The 13,863-nt window shown below is 43.0% G+C and overlaps 2 protein-coding genes across 3 annotated transcripts; one reads left to right on the top strand and one right to left on the bottom strand.

The window, feature by feature from the left end:
• Positions 1-455: 455 nt before the first annotated feature.
• LOC306970787 (uncharacterized protein) lies at positions 456-3,541 on the top strand (the record flags this gene model as incomplete). The annotated part of the gene is made up of 5 exons (XM_079566817.1): positions 456-755; positions 1,477-1,591; positions 1,680-1,752; positions 1,837-1,928; positions 2,499-3,541. Exons 1-5 carry the CDS (start codon positions 558-560, stop codon positions 3,539-3,541), a joined length of 1,521 nt encoding a protein of 506 aa, XP_079422943.1. The 5' UTR covers positions 456-557.
• Positions 3,542-4,016: 475 nt separating this feature from the next.
• On the bottom strand, positions 4,017-10,691 carry dpp3 (dipeptidyl-peptidase 3). Of its 2 annotated transcripts, none has more exons than XM_079565770.1 (19): positions 10,671-10,691; positions 9,506-9,664; positions 9,286-9,430; positions 9,123-9,212; positions 8,815-8,952; positions 8,659-8,733; positions 8,474-8,564; positions 8,169-8,299; positions 7,958-8,088; positions 7,765-7,823; positions 7,439-7,633; positions 7,221-7,333; positions 7,070-7,162; positions 6,928-6,990; positions 6,721-6,845; positions 6,033-6,153; positions 5,470-5,649; positions 4,688-4,850; positions 4,017-4,517 (listed from the first exon to the last, which is right to left on the bottom strand). In XM_079565770.1, the coding sequence occupies exons 2-19, from the start codon at positions 9,628-9,630 to the stop codon at positions 4,375-4,377; spliced, it is 2,181 nt and encodes a 726-aa protein (XP_079421896.1). In that variant the 5' UTR covers positions 9,631-9,664; positions 10,671-10,691; the 3' UTR covers positions 4,017-4,374. The 2 variants fall into 2 exon arrangements, with proteins under 2 accessions (XP_079421896.1, XP_079421895.1); XM_079565769.1 differs by lacking the exon at positions 10,671-10,691 and adding an exon at positions 10,333-10,421.
• Positions 10,692-13,863: the final 3,172 nt, after the last annotated feature.

Genomic DNA, 13,863 nt, shown 5'->3' with positions numbered 1-13,863 from the left:
GTCATGACAGGCCAACAGTGCAAAAAAAAAACCGGACACAACTATTCTGTTTCAACCTCATTGAAGATTCGCAGACATCAAAGTGAAGGAACAACGTGGAGATGCCAATAGGTAGACTATAACTTTCTTTCTTCAAAGCGCTGTTTATATATTTCCTGAACATTTGGTGGGCAAACGTGCACGGTTCCAATGGAATGCGAGTGCTTTGCTTCAGATCTTGCAGTTGAGGATACTATATCTATCCACGCGGCAGACTAAGTATCTTTCAATGATCTGCATATGAATCAGTCCGTGTATTCTTGCAACCATCAGTGTGAAGCCTTATTTTTCTCCATTTACATTTTAGGTCGGTCTAAACTGCTGCACTTCACCAAGTCCGGACTTGCTGTCTCAACCCAGGCAGATTTATTGCGCAGGTGTGAGCGCGTGTTTAAACTATAGTGGTAATGATCGGGAGCCACCAGGACAGGTAATTACCGCTTCAGACATGCTCGAACTGCGGGAGGGCCGATCAGTAGGCTACAGGACAGTTATTAACCAGATCCCCGCTTGCGCAGATGGCAGAGCAAGAAGAACCACTGTATGACTTCCCCGAGCCCTCCCAGACGCCACAGTTCAAGGGGCATCAGAGGTGCCGCGGGTCGCTTCGAAGCATCAGTGTCCTGGATCGGCTCCTGCTCACGGTACCGGTGTGGCTCCAGCTGTCACTCAACCCGGCCACAGCCCTGCACATACTGCAGCGGGAGCCTCCGGGGGTGAGTCAGACACACGAAGATCAACTGCACCCTACACTTCCAGTTTATGCCTTGGTAATAACAGCTTCGTATGAATCCACTAAGACCAAAAGATGAAAGATAACAAGAAGATTCACCATTGGATTTTCTTTGGGGCAACTTCATGTCTTTGAGTAGCCTCTGTGAATAGTTACAGCTTCTGTGCAAAAAGACAATCATACAACTTGAGTGAGATATTTTTGCAGTTACCTTGATATGCAATGTTTTTTTGTTTTTGTTTTTACCAATTTGTAATTTGTTTTGAGGTTTTTTGACATTATAGGCCTTCTTGTTCACCAAGTTATGTCTGACGCTTACTTTTTAATGCTTTTCTTTTTAAGTAAAATAAGTACACAATGTTCTAGTCAATAGTCAATTATAGCCGGCAAATGATCGTCGAACACCCATAATCCATCCATAATGGTAAATGGTAAATGGTCTCAACTTATATAGCGCTTTTCCACCTACATTAGGCACTCAAAGCTCTTTACAGCAAGGATCCACTCACCCATTCATACTCTCATTCATACACCAATGTACGCAGACACTGGGGGCAATGTGGTTGGATTTTGTTTGTTTGTTCTGGCACCTTGTCTATTAATGTAAAAAAAAAAAAAAAATACTATCAAGATATGAATCCTTTTTGCATGTTTGTTATATGCATCTTGTATGCTACAGATGTTATATTATCTTTATTTTCTAGACATTTCTGGTTCGAAATTCTCGCACATCCCAGAGGAAAGTGCTGTGTGTCCGTTTGGCTGACAACAGTGAGCCGTCTTTTGTTAAGCAGTTTGACATTCAGGAGGAACACTCGAGTGAGTTTTAAAGTCTCCGAAGAATATTCAGTTTTAAATATGAATTGTCCATTTATTTTTATTTTTTTCCCCAAACCTAAATCTTTAGCCTTCTCCCTTGTGACCTCAGCCGTCAATTTCCCAGATCTCCCCAGATTGATTTCCTTTTACTGTGTCAGCAGGTACCCAACCTCATCTTTTTTTATATATATTTAACAACAAAATACATTCTGCTGTTGTTTTAACATTTGTGTCATTTCTTGCAGTGATGTGCTGCCTTTTCCCTTGGAGCTGCCAGAAGCCATAGCGAGAGCGACATCCCACAAAGAGCTTGAGTCCATCTCACACATGGGAATAGGTGATTTTTTAAATGTCTATAGACTGTATATTAGACTTGGGTAGGACATATGTGACTGAGAGGATGGATTGTATATATTTATTTATTTATTTGATTGGGCCAGTGCACATTACTGAACAATAATGTACAAATTGTACACAAATTGTAAATGAGAAACTGCTCATTTACATCTGTAGGATTAGGAATGAGAAGCCAAAATCAGAGAAACGGTCAATTTCGGAGGTTTTGAAGGTCAACTTGTGGAGGAGTGTGATGGTTTGATGAACAGAGTAGTTACAATAGAATACAAGGGTAGAAAGATACTGGCTCTCTCTCCCAGGTGGGTGCGCCTTTTCTACTGTATATGGAATTTCCATGTTTTCCGTCCCCGTCTTGGTGAGATCCTTCTGTGCACTTTGTTTTCCTCCACCAACCTAAAAACATGCGCAATATAACATGGCTCAAGATAGAAAAATCAATGTGATAGAGAAGCATTAAAAGAAGAGATGAAATAAGTTGAGAGTAGTCGAGAGTAGGACAGACTTGCTTGATTGGTAATTGAACATGCGCTTTCTTTTACATTTGAAACAGAATTCTGGAATTCTCACTTGAACGTCCGCGGCCCACGAGAAGCGCCCAAACCTCAAAAGGACCCGGCGAGAAAACCGGACACTGCACCCACCGCCCCACCTCCACCTGCCCCCCAACCGGCTTCTCAGCTCCCGCCAAAGCCAGGTGACCAAACCGACCCAGATACCCAGCCAAAGACCCCAACCGAACCGCAGCCTGCCAAAGGGGACGCCAATACAGAGCTGTTCAAGGAGTTCTGCCCCATCAAAACGCGCAGCCCTAAAGAATTAAATTATGGGTCTGGTATTGGTGCACTTTGTTTCATCAATCCGCTTTTCTTGCAGTCTCTAAATGCCTGGTCGAGACGGAGAATGTTCAAGCGCAGCCTCAAAGTCAGAGTTTCAACCGAGGGCTCGACCTTGCTTTCCCCACCACTAATTCCGCCCCCTCCACCACCGCTAATGCCAAAATCTAAGGCTCGTTGTAGAGCAAAGAACAACAAGGCAGGTGAACCTTCCGAAGAACATGTCACAGTCTCACAAGATCATCAGCAAGCGCAAATGAACCCGATAGTCGAGGAGGACTATACCGAGCTTCCATCTAGAACATGTGAAGGAATTATCAAAGTTTCTGAGGATGTTTTGCCTCTGCCAACTGTTATGGAGAGTCTAGTTGAAGATACGGACTACATGCAACCGTCCCCCTCGGTCAGTTCTTGCCATCCGCTTTCGCCATACTTATTTCCAAAACTACACCCCAAAAAATCCACATCCCTCTCCCCTCGTGTTTCTCCAAGCACATCTCCCTCTGTGTCGCCCTATCAGTCCCCATCCCCATCCCCCAAAGTGCTTTCTCCTCTCTCGCCATTCATCCCAACAACTCCACTGGCAGAGTGCGACTATGACATACCGGTATCGTATTTGAAAACCGAGCCCGAAGCTACGGTTGCTGTGGACAAAAAGCCGGAGGGCGCTGAGGAAGTTTTGCAAAATGACTTGGTTCAGCAGATTAACGCCACTTCTCTCAATGACAAAGACAGTAGTTCATTGAGCAGTCAAGGGTAGGCACAAGAGCGGCACTCAACGGACCAACAAGATAGTGCTTCAAGTTGGAGCTAAAGTCACACAGATGCTGCATTCACTGAGGTACTTAAAACATAATTGGGCAAATGGCTGCTTAGAAAACGTACTGAGAAACACAGCAGCAAATGCGTTATCTATGACTGCCATTCGTTTTCTGGACTGGTTAAACTGAGAACTTAATACTTAGCATTTTTAGTATTTATTAACAAGGTAGTGCAGCACTGAACCACGTTTTTTTCACCTTTGCAATTTAACGGGAATGATAATGGCTAGGTAGTACTCGTGTAAAAATGTTATATATTTTCCCTGCAAAAACACCAGCTCAACATAAGGTTGATCTGCATAAATAAACTACTAATGTATATTGTTTGAAAAAGCACTGTACATTGTGTACATTAGACTTGATATTTTTATTGAATAAAAGATCAACATTGTATCAAAGCTTTTTTATTTCTGCAGATTTCATACCACGTTTTTACAATAAAGTGATTGATTACGGCAGTTGCTTGGTTAATGCTATAAATGTTTACTGATCATTTACTGGTAAAAAATATTGGCATAAGATTGTATCCAAATAGATCTTTCAAAAAAGCATACCAAGTGGACCGCTGCAACACAACATTTGAGTCCCTTTAAGCTGCTTAGTTGAGGGAGATTATACTATTGCAGATACTGTATTTTCATAGCAGATAAGGCATAACCATACCCTCGTCTTAATTAGTCTGAAATCAGAAGTGCTCCCTTAAGATCATTATGCATATGTTAAGTGGTCCGTCTGTTCGAAATGAAATGTCAGATTTCAGTTCCGGTGTGGATCAGCACCAGCAGGAGGAGTCCGTTTTGCTCAGCTCCAGAAGTTGCCCCTCCACCTCCTCGGCGTCGTCACGGAAACGTTCCACGAATGACGTGATCAACCCGGCCGCGCTGCCCTCGTACTCCACCAGCTTCACACTGTCACCTAATAACAAACGCAGGTTAGTTCAAATTGATGCGGCTTTTATCCATAATGTGTACTATACAATTGAAACCAAACAAATTAACCATTGTTGGACATGCAGATTATTTTTATTTATTTTTTTGTTTGTTTGTAGTTTCCTTGTTAACGATCAGGCAGAACATGGTACGTACCATCGACTCTGGTGTTTGCCTGGACAAACATTTTCCGAGCCTCTTTTCGTAACAGCACAGTTTCTCTAAGACGCAGGAAGTTGTGAGGTCCTTTGTCGCCGACAGTGGAGTATTTCTTATAAAGAGCCCTTCCTCCCTCCACATCAGCTGTTGCCTTTAACACCTGGAAAATACATACATGTATTATGGATGGACACATTTGTAGACCGAGCCTGTGCCCTCTCAGTGGTGGTCTTCAGATTGATAAAATAAAAGGCCAGAGAGCTAATAAAGGCAAAAGAAACAGAACATTTTACATGTAGTGGTAAGACTTTTTAGTCCCCGCCAACCTGTAGGACAAGTGGTAAAAATTGTACAGTCCAGGTAGTTTGTATGTCCTATGTCCAGAATCAACTTGAATATCGTGGTAATGACTAATCTGAGTAAACTAATCTTGTTCAGCCCTTCTCTTAACCAATGGCCCAAACTGGGCCATTGGTTAAGAGAAGGGCTGAACATTTAAACGTAATTGAAGACAAATCGCAATTTGAACTGTCACAATAAGCAAAATTTAGCTTCACTGAATTAATAAAGCTGTACAATATCCTTTACATACAACAATATATAATTGTCTCCATTGAGTTGTATAAAACATGCAAACCTTTACAAACATGATCTGAAATGCATGGGATTTTTGTATGTTTAACAAATCACATTGCAGAAATGTGTAATTCCCAAAACTACTAAAGCCCTACTAGAAAACTTATTGATCATTTCCTGGTGGCTCAGTTACAGTACTATACCTGCAGTTTTTGGAGAAACCCGTGGATGGCGTTCTTTCCCACAGTGTGGATCTTGCTGCGGTCCAATGTGATGAGTGCGTCTGGTTTTCCGTCTTGTCCAGTCACTTCTTGCAGACCCACGAACCCCTCCCCAGCCTCCAGCAAAACACTGAGGATCACGAACCGTGCCTGCATATGCGCCTAGACCGGCAGACGACATGTGACACGTTTTATAAACATGTGCTGTCTATTATATAAACAGAGGCAGATTCACGACAGACTACACACTGTACAAATACACGGTCACTGGAGCTAAAAGAGACAATCCCCTAAAAACAAACTTCAGTGAAGAGTTTAACAGTCTAAATCAGGCTTCACAACACAGGGAACCTTTTGGACTTGGCATAAGGACTCAAAGCCTTACCAAAGAACCTGCCTCAAAGACGGAGCTGATTGTATGAAACCAGGTATATGAATGAATTGGATATTGAATGTAATGCACCACTAGAAGTCTGAACATCACTTGTAGCGGCACCTGTCCTGCACCACAGCTGAAATTAAAGTACGGAGGAACGCGGCATTACCTGTCTCCAGCTCTCGCTCTCAGGCGTGTAAAACTCCAGTCCCAGCAGACCAGCTCGGACCATACTGAGCCAGTTTATGTAGATCACGTCCTGCGCATCCTGGCCTTCATTGCCAAAAATACTGAAACACATTCAATTAAAAGCAGAATACAGAGATTCATTTGATTTGAAAAATTAAGCATTTGTTTCCCCCCCAAACATTAAAAATGATAAAAAACAACAACATGGAAGTCATCCATAAGGCTTATTTTATCTGATTAGCAATGCAAACGAGATATGAATATATCAACACTACAGTGAGTTCAGATTAAACTGTTGCAGAGGTCTTAAATTACACTTTTAGTTTCCATCATTCAAGTTTACTGCCTTTGCTAAATCAGTCAGTTTACTGCCAGTGAAGATTGCCAAATAAACTTTAACCAGCCATTTAAACTACACAAGCATTTTATTCTCATGATGACATTAACTGCATTTTGGCTGACATTGTGTTAATATAATCTTTGCTACATGACAGATCAGAGGTCATACTTTCCATTCCTCTGAATTATTCCCATATTGTGTCTGTGTAAGTCTCCATTTTATCAAAAACATACACATAGTAACATTATTTTAATAGTGTCCCTTTACATTTGATGAGACAGACTTGACAATAAAGCTATAAATGAACCGAATACATTTGAGCGCGTACCTGAGCACTTGTGGGTTAAGACACAAATAGAGTCCGACACATTCGGCGCGGCACTCCTCATAGGAAGAGGCAATCGTGGTGAATTTACTGTCCCACGTCTCACTGCCTCGATACCAGCTGGACACCTACAGCAAAGGAACAAGGACCAAGTCTTGTCACTGGTTCAAATATCTGTTAAAAACAAGATGGAGAGCCAGGAGCACTCACCGCTTCGCCTGTTTCCGGATTAATCACTTTGCTCTGATCAAAGTTGAATTTTCCCTCGTCGTCCTGGAGAAAGTTGAACAAAAGAGCCAGATCGTTTATGATTCATTCATTTTTGTAGAATCAACTTCAACTGGAAATGTACCTGGACAAACAGCTTCCCACTGCCATGACCCAGCAGCTCATGAAGGCCAACCTGCACCTCGAATGAAGGGCCTTTCCACTTGATGAACAAATCCTGCAAAATATACAAGTCAATACGTGATAAGGCATATTTTAATACAACTTAGCTTTACCTTGTCCTCTTCTTTCAGGAAAGTCAGTTTTTCTTTCTTTGTGGCGTAGGCTACAGACAACACATTTCCTAAAGACACGTTCTTAAAACCTTCCGACTGCCTGATGTCGTCATCTGGAGAAACGAGGTAGATTTATTGGTCAGAAAGAGACCAATATGCAGCACCGGTACAAAGTATGTGCACTGTATATTCTCCATCTTTACAGAACACACACTCACAGTTAGGGATGTTGATGCCGGCAGGGATCCCACTCCCGGCAAACGTGAGGACATCGAGTGAAGTGAAGTCCGGCTTGAGGAATGTGTCCTTCTCGAACTCTTTGGGCCACGGCAGCTCGGGCAACAGCACCTCGGCTGAACTCACCAGCTTCGCAAAACGCTCACTCATGGCTTTGTTCACCACCGCCACAAAGCCTGTAGTTTACACCACATGCCATTAGTTACAATTAAAAACAATAGCGCTAACTTTTAAATTATACAGACTGTAAAATATGCCTGATTCTTGCCATAAAAAACAATAACATAATTTAATTATGATAGATTACCTTCAAATTCTCCTCTTGACCCAAATGGATCCCTGTAGCTCTCAATGAACCCAATGTAACTAAGAAACAAAAGTCAATTGTCTGATGAAAATGTATTGATTTGGCTATAATGCCGTAATTGTGTTGGCAGAAAAGCAAAAAGATATAGAACAATAAAAATATTTGTCATGTCTGAAGTCCAAAGTACTCCTACCTCTCCACAATCGGTCCCTTGTCTTTGATCCAGTAGCGAGAGCCTTCTTTATGGGCATCAACTGAGCCCAAAGTGAAACTACGTCTGTAGTTTTCAACCATCTTCTTCTGGTTTTCATTGGCAGCATATGACTGTCATTTGAAACAGGTATATTAGTCGAGTCATGTTATTCATAGTACATTAAAACTATTTGTACATTGACTGGGCCTACCTGTGCTTGTTGGAGGTTGAAACAGACCTTCTCCATTAGGGGAGCATAGTCCCCTCTGGTCACAGTGAAGTCTTTGTCTCCAAAACAAAAAGTGCCACAGCACGACTCACATTCTCCATTCACTGCACAGTCTTTTAATGAGAAAGAAACAATTATAAAAATGTCCATATCTTATTGGAGTTGTTCATTAGTTTAAGTTTATTAGCCTATATCAGTCATGGGTTTGGGGATAAAAGTTTACTGCACATTATAATGAGGTCTAGTGGGTGGCATCATTCCACTAAAACATCAACTGAAATACTGACCTTGCTTCACAGCAGAGGCCAGGCGAACCTCATAGCTCGTTTTTCCTCCATTTTCTTTCTTAAACAAACGGGTGTTGTATGCAGACAGTTTCTAGAGCAAACAAATTCACAGAGATCTTTACAAAAGAGTCTTAAAAGTCACTAAATCCCTTTATTCCAGTTGTTGTGGGCGAAATAGTACTTACTTTTGAGTCAAGAAACTTCTGGGTCACCTCTGCATCCTCCAGACAGCAGTTTCCGGAAAAGTAAGTTGTTATGCCCTGATGGTGAAACAGCTGTCCTAAGTTAACAAGTTCTTTATTTTATAAATTGACATGTTTTGAAATCTCCTAGACTCCCACCTTGTCTCCAAGCCCGAGCTGTTTCTGTTTGTCTTCTAAAGAGTAGAGCCGACAGCAGCAGCTGTCCCAAAGTTTCTTCATCTCAGTGGGCTGCTCCTGGAAGGCCTGACTCGCCCAAATTAAGGCTTTGAACTTATCCTGCATACAAGAAAAATCAAGGGAGGAGGTTTAAATATAACGAACAGAAAAAGTGTTGTTATTATCAAGATGTGTTTCTACCCAGCTAAACAAAACAAACAATTTGATCATAGTAGAGCGGTATAACCAAATATGTAGAGCACATCAGTGCCTGTTTCAACAAGACTAACCTTGGGTAAATTCGGGATAAATTTGGTGTCTCCGAAGGATTTGTAGTTTCCCATATTGGCATAAAGACCGGCTGCATACACCAGAAAAGCCTAGAAAATAAAAACAGAATTTCTCTCTTCTGGTCTTCTTCGACTCCAAAATGATGGAATAAGCAGTGTTTACCTGGTATTCCTCAGAGCTAAGCCCGACTGAAGTGGCTACCTTCCCCAACTCTGCGGGTGTTTGATTTCTGAAAACTTTTTGCAGCAAAACAAAAATGTTCGGAGACTCTGGAGACGTCTGCACCAGCACTACAAGGCCACCGTACCTACAGCGAACCCGTTCATACTCATTTAATCACAAAACACAATCATAACATTGATCGTGAGTAATTTGAACATACCAGGCAGCTCGGGACAGATAATGGGCATATTTCTTTTCTTGAGGTGAGAGCAGACGAAAGGCCTCACCACAGTCCAGGGATGAGATGCCAGTGTCATTTGGGAGGTAGTACTGGGAGTCCACCATCTTTAGACTGGAACTTGAAACTGCTAATGATGAACTGTGGGGACAGAAACAAGAACATGTTTGAGCTGTGTTTATGGACTGTAGTTAAAGACTAAACTAAACGATTTAAAATACTCAATTTACCCTTTGATGAATACTTACTTCTGGGCACTTTTATATAAACGTGCCATTTTTGGGCCAAAATATCCCAAATAAAAGCAAGTAGTTTTTATTTCTTTATCATCATTTACGCCAGAATCACGTGCATGACAAAAGGTTAATGAACATGTGATTAACTTTTCAAACCTGATGGTGAAATTCTTACAGCCAAACCCATGTGTTTTCAAACCTGGTAGAAATCAATCAATTTTTGTAGCAGGTGCTCATCGTATTGTATTTTACTTGTAATTTATTTCACGATGAAGCAACTCAACCCAGTTTCCCTAACCATGATGGTATAACCACTTGATAGCAAACACTATAGTTTATGATTCAAATCTGGTGCAGATAATTGCTCGTTTAAGATCAGAGCAGGAACGGAGACAACCTTAGCTCATACTTAGCAAGAAGTGGACGTCTGACAGGCGCATGATTTGAGTCAGTGCAGTCAGTGATGAGCTTACAAAAATCCAAACATCTAAGCAAAAATCTCTTTAGAACATGTGACCAGCATTTTAGATGTTTGTAAATTACACAACGAGTAAAACCATGAATAGGACTTACTTAGCTTCCGACCAGCGTCAATTTGCTATCTCACGCTGCTAACTTCCTGCGTTCATTCAACGACCGACCCGCCCTTCCACCAATCAGAGGAGGCGGCGTGTGATTGACTCAAAATATAGCCAATCAGAGAGGAGCTTTATAGGCACTTCCCGCACACTTTCATTTCACACCGGCTTCGTGCTGTGGTTTCTGAGACTCGAAAAGCTACATTGGCACACTCTAAAACCATGAAAATGCATACAGCATGCTGTAGCATACTTACTCAAGTGATGTTACAACTCTTTACGTTAAAACATGCGTAATAAATGTGTTATTACTAAGTGAAAAAAAAATATTACCATGACACGGAACAGGAAGACGAGGTGGCCGTACCCGCCAGTAACTGGACTGCCACGAGGTCCTAACATGGTCCTAACACATACAAAAGGTCCGAACAAGTCCGAACCGAGGTCCGAACGAGGTCCGAACACAATCCTAACGAGATCAAAGGGTTTCGAACGAGGTCCGAACGAAGTCCTAACCAACAGTATGTCACGTGACGTTTCGTGACGTACGGAGGGGGGCCGGCGTAGAAAGTTTGGAGTGGCGGCCATATTTCTTTCCACCGCACTAACAATTGGTAAAAACGTAAGTATTGAAACTTGATTAGTACACATAAAGGTAATACCATATATAAGCCGAATGTTAAACCGTGTGACGACACAATAAATGATTTAATTCTCCGCCCTGTCAGCGTAATATTCCACTTGTATTTCAACTTTCGTGATACGTAGCCGCTTTTCAAACCTAGCTTCTGACAGTACGTACTACCACTGTGTGGCTATGGATATTGGTGATATTACTGAATCAGAAGACCAAGTATTATTGTTGTTGTTATTATTATTATTTTATTTGTTTATTTGCCGTATATACTCTGACGATTTCTCGGGAAAAGCCTTAAGATGTGAAATAATAGTGCCAAGTTTCATTGCTCATCAGAGGAATAGTAATTTCTCCTGTATCTGTGTTTTCTTCAAGTCCTTAATGGAGCCTGGTGATCAAATCAAATTTATTTATATAGCACATTTAAAACAACTGTTGTTGAGCAAAGTGCTTCACAAAAAGGTCTACAGTACAAAAAGAAAAAATATAACAATACACAATACACAGCAGCACTAACAGCTCAGATTTTGGCCATGATATGTGCTAGACAGTGTTAAAAGCTGTGTCATGTGTTTGAGCTTCAGTTGATCTGCCAGTGCCCCCAGTATCAATATATATATATATATATATATATTTATATATATATATATATACACACACACACACAGGCATCTACAGAATGCCCACATAGCTACTTACTATGGTCTATTCACCCCACTAGATATACAATGGGCACATGGCTAATTTAACCTTTTTTATATTTAATGTTTGCAGATGACAAAGACAGGAAAGCCGGACAGCTACTGGAGGGACATCTGTGTGAAGTACGCCCAGGGCCAGTACCGTTTTTCAACGGGCAAAAGGCCAGGGGCCAAGAAATGGAAGAATGCCATTGAGAAAATAGATGCGTGCCCCCTGCAGAGCCATACAAAAGATTTGTTTGGCAGAAGCCTTCAATGCACCTGTGGGTTCCACAAGGTAGGTGAAATGATTTACTAAATGGTTGTTCATTTGCTCTGGTGGTGATTTTGCAGTACTCCCCCCTAGCCAGCAGATCTGTCATCAGGCGCTGGGTCCAGTGAGGCAGGCGCTGGGTCCAGTGAGGCAGGCGCTGGGTCCAGTGAGGCAGGCGCTGGGTCCAGTGAGGCAGGCGGAGTTGAGATGGAGGCAGGGCGAGTCCGAGTCAGCACGGAGTTAGGGAGAGGCGGCATGGAGGCCGCTAGAGGACACACTGAGACAAGGAGAGAAGACACAGAGGCAGGGGGAGTCCGAGACCACACAGAGAGACTGAGAGGAGTCACAGAGGCACCTGGAGTCGAAGACAACACAGAGGCAGGGAGAAGAGACACTGAGGCAGGGAGAAGAGACACTGAGGCAGGGAGAAAAGACACTGAGGCAGGAGCATCAGCGGCAGTGCAGGGAGTGCAGTGCTACAAGTGCAACCAGCTTGTGGAGGGAGAACATTTTTCAGAGCACCTGCTTGACCACCATACAGAGGAGAAATGTGACACCTGTGGGGCCACAGTACAGGGTGCTGTTGGTCTTCTGAACCACATCCAACAGGTTCACTATGCAGCATTCATTATGCCATCACCGCAAAAGGCAACAGTACTGCCACCAAAGCCAACGCCATCTCTGCTTCCTCCTTCAGGTAGTTCTGCCACGCCACACACTGCAACTCCTCTTAAACCAATTTCCATCAATTGGAAAGGTTTTCTTCCTGAGCAGTTTCGGAGAGCAATCCAGGAAGCAGATCAGGTGTGGATTGCCAAGTGCCTATATGGGCCTACAGGCCAGCTAAAACAAAAAATCCATGCCTGCTGGTATCACCCCCCACTGGAGCCCAAACCATCTCCTCCTGAGCCTGGATGGTACTACCGGCGAAGGCTGTTCATCTGGGCACCGATGAGGATGTGGGGAATTCCCTTAAAATGCCCACAGTGTTCCAGAAAAATGAACAGCTCCGGCATCTACAGGAAGGTCAGGGAGGTGATTGACGTGGATTGTCGCTACTACCTAGTGGGAGGGGACTATCCACGTTGCAGCACGTGTTCTGTGCCGATCTGCCCATGGAGCCTGGACATACTCTCCCAGCTGGATGTTTCACACAGGAGCATGTTTCCCGCTGTCCTCACAACACACCTGGCTCTGGATAGGAAATGCATGACTTTCCTGAAGCCGAGGACCAGTGGTAACAGCTCCTCCTACTTCCAGTCGGCAATAGAGGAAGCGCACAGCGAGGAGTGGGCACGTCAGACCATCCGCTACCTCTCGGACTGTGAGCGCCATAAGAAGATGGCTACCTTTGTCCCCTCTGCAGCTACCTATCTTCCTCCACCACCCTTCAAGCCCCTTCCACTGGCTCAGTGGTTTGAGACAGTCCACTCCAACGACATCCTCAGCCACCTTGATGAAATGAAGGGAGTCATCACTTCTACTTTTGGTAGAATTCTTAAGATGGATTCGACAAAGAAGGTTAGGGTTTCAATAGTAAAAAAAACTTGTAAAATTTAACATGTATAATTACAACAAATGTATTTTGTTTACAGATCACCAAGAAGCTGGCTGGTGGAATAGGGGGTAGTGCTGCATGGATGACCAACATCGGCAACGAGTTTGGCCAGGTTCTGAACTCTGTTCTGACGACGGGTGAAGGTGCAGGGCTCGAAGAGTTGTGCCAAGGCATCGTTACCCGTTATAAGAATGCAGGCCAAGTTGAACCTGAGGTCATCTATGTTGACCGGGACTGCTGCAACCAGTCAGGTGGGTGAAAATTGCTTCTTTATTAAATATATGTGTCTCTCTCTCTCTCTCTCTCTCTCTCTCTCTCTCTCTCTCTCTCTCTCTCTCTCTCTCTCTCTCTCTCTCTCTCTCTCTCTCCTTATTCAC

The sequence above is a fragment of the Gobius niger genome (assembly GCF_951799975.1).
Source record: "Gobius niger genome assembly, chromosome: 11".
NCBI classification, from domain to species: domain Eukaryota; kingdom Metazoa; phylum Chordata; class Actinopteri; order Gobiiformes; family Gobiidae; genus Gobius; species Gobius niger.
This window is presented reverse-complemented; position numbering and strand designations above follow the sequence as displayed.

Coding starts and splice junctions, on each gene's coding strand:
- dpp3 (XM_079565770.1), bottom strand. CDS start 9,630: ATGGTGGACTCCCAGTACTACCTCCCAAATGACACTGGCATCTCATCC. Junction 9,431..9,505: donor TATCTGTCCCGAGCTGCCTG/GTATGTTCAAAT, acceptor GGTTCGCTGTAG/GTACGGTGGCCTTGTAGTGC. Junction 8,953..9,122: donor TTATCCCGAATTTACCCAAG/GTTAGTCTTGTT, acceptor TCTTGTATGCAG/GATAAGTTCAAAGCCTTAAT.